The 5,435-nt window shown below is 54.4% G+C and overlaps 1 protein-coding gene across 1 annotated transcript; it reads right to left on the minus strand.

Moving 5' to 3' along the window:
• Nucleotides 1-421: 421 nt before the first annotated feature.
• LOC138994829 (phosphofurin acidic cluster sorting protein 2-like) lies at nucleotides 422-3,514 on the minus strand. The gene is made up of 2 exons (XM_070395022.1): nucleotides 2,514-3,514; nucleotides 422-1,928 (listed from the first exon to the last, which is right to left on the minus strand). Exons 1-2 carry the CDS (start codon nucleotides 3,503-3,505, stop codon nucleotides 422-424), a joined length of 2,499 nt encoding a protein of 832 aa, XP_070251123.1. The 5' UTR covers nucleotides 3,506-3,514.
• Nucleotides 3,515-5,435: the final 1,921 nt, after the last annotated feature.

Consider the following 5,435-nt stretch of genomic DNA (forward strand, 5'->3'; position numbering starts at 1 on the left):
ATGGGAGCCCAGCCCTTTGCCTCTGTCCGCCCAGCTTTGAGTCTGGACACAAGCTGGTGCCAGCTCCCAGGGCTAAGCTGAGCCCTGGTTCCCAGGAAGGGCAGGTCTCCAAGGCCAGAACCCTTCTCACTGACAGTGCTGGGGGTCCTGAGGCCAAAACACACCTTCCATGATGCTCCATCTCAACTATGATGTCCTGACCTCCCACCTGCCGAAGTGTTCAGGTTATTGAACAGACCATTTGGGGGTCCCAGTGAGGGCAACCCGCTTAGGTTCCAGGCTGTGAGCGCATTCAAACTCAAAACAGTTTCTCTGTGTTTCCACGGTCTGTGTCTATAGTAAACTGAACTGTTGACAGAAAAGCAGCTGGGTCCTCCTGGGCTTGGCCCAGGCAGGGTGAAGGGCAGGGGGAGGGGCGGGGCTAGAAGGTGGAATTGTGTTCGAAGGTGCAGACCGGGAAGTGCTTGACGTGGGAGGACCACTGGGCTGCCAGCTGGAAGAAAGTCACATCGTTCCACTCCACGCCGTCAATGAGGACCCGCTGTCTGTGCTCCTGGTTCTGGGCAGAGCAGACCAAGCGGCCAATGCCCTGGATGCACTGGCTTTTGGACTCCAAGTCCGTGCCCTTGTCTTTCTTGGACAAAGACATCACCTTCTTTTTCTTCTCCTCGGTGATCACAGTCATGGACATTGTGAGCGCGGCTGCAGCCTCGCCGCTGCTGGGCAGCCTGCTGACCTGGAGAGACTGGAAGGTGCCCCGGAGTGTGTTTTTGGTTTCAGGCAAGTCTCCCTTCTCCTCGTTCCTCTTCTTGTTTGTGGGCTGGGCTGCCTCCCAGTAATCCACCTGCAGCTCCATCAGCTCAGCACCCACGCTCTGGACGGGGGAGGACGGGCCCCCACTCACTGACGACAAGGAAATTAGCTTGTGTGTGGCCTCCCTGGCGGTGGACAGAAGCACATTGGAGCAAGAGGGGACGGCTTCAGCTGAGTCTCCTGATGTGGCTGAAATTGGCTCCACTCTTCCAACTTTCACTGCCCACACAAAGGGAATGAACTTCTGTGAGGACAGCTCGTCCGGGCTCTTCGGCTTCGAGATGAGCATGGCCTCTGCGATGGGCAGCTGGAGGACACAGTTGGCCCCTGTGAGGTACTCTCTGATTTTCAACACAATGTTCTGCACAGCATCCGGGGCCTCCAGGTGGTAGAACAGTTCCCACCAGGCCAGGTCCCGTAGGAGTTTGTGGTAGCAGCAATCCACGGAGCCCAGGTACCTGGCCAAGGGGTGGGAACCCAGTGGGATGACCAGGAAGCGCATGTGGTCCAGCCAGTCCGGGGCCTTGTGGGACAGCTGCTCCACAAAGACCCGCAGCACGGTGCTGAAGTAGTGCTGGTCCCCCGCCACCGCGATCTTCACTGGCATTGTGGCCTCGGTATTGCAGTTGCGGTATCTTTGTATCCAGGAGATGATGGAGCTGAAGGCCTCCTGGACATCCACCATGGAGCCGGTGCACACGACGGGCAGCGTGTGCTGCTGCAGGACGTCCGACAGGCACTGCCCCTGCCTGTCGGAAGTGTTGATGAGGATGATGTTCTTGGGCAGATAGTCATTGGATATGAGGCTGTGGTTCAGTTGGTCGAACACAGTCTTCCGGCGGTCCTGCAGTTGGCTCTGCGGGACTGGACAGCGCTCCTTGACCAGGCTGTTGGCCGACTCATTCAGGGACCTGCTCCAGCCCCGGCGGGCGGGCTGCTTCCCCTTGGAGCTGGTGGAAGGGATGGCCAGAGACTCGGTCTTGGTGGTGCGCCTCTTAGTGAGCATGTCCTGGCCAGAGGTCCCTGCCTCCGGGCTGTCCCCAGGCTGTGCCGGCTGCGGCCCAAGGTTGGGCATGCTGTGGGCCACCCAGTCGGAGCCACTGTCGCTTGACAGGCTTTCACAGTATAATCTGGGCCTGTGGGTCCTGAGGACTCTGTCGTCCTCCTCCATATCTGGGCTGGACAGGCTTTCAGAATATGTCATGGGCTCAGGCATGGGAGGGGTTGGGAGGCGGTCATCATCCTCCATGTCTGAGCCACTGTCGCCAGGGCACACCACGCTCTCAAACAGAAAGGCCAGGTCCTTGTCAGCATCGGGGACTTGCTCCTCACACTCCTGCTCCGAGTCCAGGACCTCCACCGTCATTTGGTACCTGCCCAGCCACTCTGCGACTCTCTGCTGGTAGTTCCGTTGCCTGATCGTGGATCTCCTCCTTCCTATCGGGTTCTCCAGGTCCAAGTCATCCTCGTCCAGGTCATGCTTGTGGGCGGCATTATAGCTGACCTTCAGCCCAGAGAAGACGATCTCAGACTCTCTCTCAGAGAAGTTATCCGTGGCCTCCGCCCTGGTGCAGGCCGGCATGGCGTTGTCCAGATGGTCGACGGTCTGGCTCGATAGGGACAAGATCCAGCTCTTGACCACCTCGGCGGTGCGTGGGGTGCTGTAGCCCATCAAATCAGAGACATTGCCACTGAACAGCTGACCGCCTGGGCCCTGGGTCTTCATGGGCATGTTGGCCGCCCGAGGAGGCTCATTCTGCCTCCGGGCACTGTGTAAGCTCCTCGTCTCCGTCTGCCAGCTGGAGTGTTCCAGTCCTTCAAAGTGTTGTCTGGTCTTGGGCTTGGTGTTGCTGAGGATGCTGCTATCGTCCTCCATTTCTGGGCCACCGTGGCTGGGATTCTTAAGGGTGTCATAGAGAAGGTCCATGTCCTCCTCCACCTCAGGGACTTGCTCTGTAGGGTCCTGATCCGAGTCCAGGACCTCTTCTGATTTGTTGGACCTGGGGAGCAGTGCCATGACTTTCTGCTTCAAGTTTTGTTGCAGGCATTGCTGCTGCTTCTTGGGCTGCTCCAGGTCAAAGTCAGCTTCTTCCAGGTCCTGCCTGTGTGTGAGATTGTAGCTGGCGTCCAGCTCAGTGAAGCTTTCAGATTTCCCCTCCATGTAACTATCCATGGACTTGGCCTTGGGGCTGCCCTGCATGCTGCCATCCTCGTCGTCGATGGGCTGACTGGACAGGGAGGAGATCCAGATCTCAGCCACTGTGATGGAGGACCCCTGGATCCTGCTGCTGAGGCTCAGCACCTGGCCACAGTCGGGGGGTCGCTGCATCACCTCGGCCATGTGGATGGCACCTGTGACCAGTGTCTTGTAGCCCAGGATGGTCCGGGTGTTATTGCACTTCCTCTGCTGCAGCATGATCTGCAGCTTGTTGCCTCCTCTCTTGAGGAAGTGGGGGTACTCCAGGGAGAAGGTCAGCTCCAGGTCTGTCTCCACTGGTCCGCTGCTGGGCAGCACAATCTCCTGGGATCTCAAGATGCCCTTGGAGCCCTGCATCTGCACTGCTATCACCATGGAGATGAGCTCCTTCTCCAGCTCCTTCAAAACCACCAGCTTCTTTAAAGTGAAGGTGCACAATCTGGGCACGCTGCTAGGTCTGGAGCAGTCCACCTCCCAGGTAGAGAAGAAAGTCATGGGCACTGGCGTGTTGGGCACAGTGGGCGAGCGGGCCAGGCCCGCAGGTGGCGAGGAAGCTGCAGCTGCTTCCAGCGAACAGGTACTTGATGGTTTCTCCCCCTGTGGTGGGACAGAGGAGGGACATGATTGGTGGCAAGAGGTGGGGCACAAGTGATCGAAGGAGAGAGTAAATGACAAATAGTCACACGCTCATCTGTGACTAGCACAGGTAAGGCCTGCATGGTGGCCTTCCAAACTCAGAGACCTAAATTAACCACACAGTTAGCCTGAAGTTAAAACTTGTTACCTAAACGCAGTTTATGGTGTGTAGTCATGTGCTAGGCCAGTATCTTCCCTGACAAAAGTCAATCTTTACCTTAACTGAGCCTGTCTGTTGTCTTTTGGCATCTGTGATAACATACCTTTGGAATGTTAAAGGAATTTCCCTTTTTCTCACCACCTAGGAGCACAGGCACTGATCTGTGCTCTGCAGAGACCACAAAGCTGCTCATTGCTATTGAGTTCATTGCTAACTATGCTGTGTGCACCTGTATAAGTGAGGTATGTGTCTCTCGTTTTACTTTTTATCTAATCCCAGAGATTTCCCTGCTTTGCTTTCTCCTGCCTCCCTAAGCAATGGATTTCATGTGACCCACATACATCTCCACTTTTGATTGTATGTGTAAACGCAGGTGCAATACTGCCATTCTTGGAGCACTACCTCAATACAGTGAGATTTTGTTTTCTGGCCACTGTTGACAGTTGGGCTCCAATAAACTCACAAAAATTCTGCACAGGGTTGAATGCTGCCTACATGGATATTTACTTGGCTTACTGCGGCAGGATTCCAAAGATCACACAGGACTGCCCTGCAGACCCAGACCCGGTCTAGGATCCAGCAAAGGGCCCGTTGGGCCACCAGTTCCCTGCCAGTCAGGTGAATTTGGCTAAGTTGTCTCTTGAATCCAGAACCTTCCTTTGCTTGTGATAGAGGGTTTGACTTTAGTTAAGCTGCATTTTTAAATCCCCAAGGTGGAACTAAGGTTAAGGGTTGACAGAATTAGGGCTAAGGAGAGACAAGAGGAAACATGGGTGGCTGGTTTTTGACTCTGGGTTTTCATTTGGATTTGCTTTCTGAGAGTCTGAGCAAAAAACCTTCACTGTGTAAGTGAGAGCTGAACTTGTTCTGCTCCGAAGGGACACATCCTCCTTCTGACCTGAATCTCGGTTGTTCTTAAGCAACTAAGAATCTTTGCGGAGGTGTCAGAGGTCATTCCTCACGCCAAGCAGGAGCCCCATAGGGAAATTCCATCTCAACTGTAATTCACCTGACTGGCTCCTCCGAGGGAGAGCCCATAAGGTTAGGTCCACCAGCGTTCCTAGCCCTTCCTGAGGTTTTTATTTTTATTTATTTATTTATCCTCACTCAAGTATATTTTCCCAATGGGTTTAGAGAGAGGAAGGGAGGGGGAGATACAGAGAGAGAGAATGAGAGAGACATAGATTGGTTGCCTCCCCCAGGCGCTCCAGTAAGGGCCAGGGGTCAAGCTGCAACCAATGTACATGCCCTTCACCTTGAATCAAACCCAGGACCTCTCAGGGCCTGCATTCTACCCATGGAGCCAAACTGGCTAGGGGCATTCAGGTCGCTTTAGATAACTTGGAGAGAAGCCGAGGCACATAAGAGGGGGGTGAGCATAATGGAGCTCAACCTAGAAGCAGCACACTTCCAACCACTCCACAACATCCCTAGAAAACTTGCTCAGATTCTGCAAATATAAAATAACAACAATAACAATAAAAACAAACACACCTATAATTAACATGGGAAGTTGTGCCTCCAGGGCTGGGACCTCCCAGACCCCAGCCCTCATTAACCCCTGATAGGAAGCCTTTTCTTGCAAGTGCTTTACAGAAATGGCAAGATTTAACTTGAAAATATCAACTG

Source organism: Myotis yumanensis, unplaced genomic scaffold (genome assembly GCF_028538775.1).
Source record: "Myotis yumanensis isolate MYYU_CA2020_CCGP unplaced genomic scaffold, mMyoYum1.0.hap1 SCAF_16, whole genome shotgun sequence".
Taxonomy (NCBI): Eukaryota; Metazoa; Chordata; class Mammalia; order Chiroptera; family Vespertilionidae; genus Myotis; species Myotis yumanensis.

Excerpts from the sequence above, each read along its gene's own strand:
- LOC138994829 (XM_070395022.1), bottom strand. The coding sequence starts at position 3,505 with ATGACTTTCTTCTCTACCTGGGAGGTGGACTGCTCCAGACCTAGCAGC. Across the intron at positions 1,929-2,513 it reads ACCCAGGGCCCAGGCGGTCA|CCTGTCAAGCGACAGTGGCT; the intron begins GCTGTTCAGTGG and ends ATACTGTGAAAG.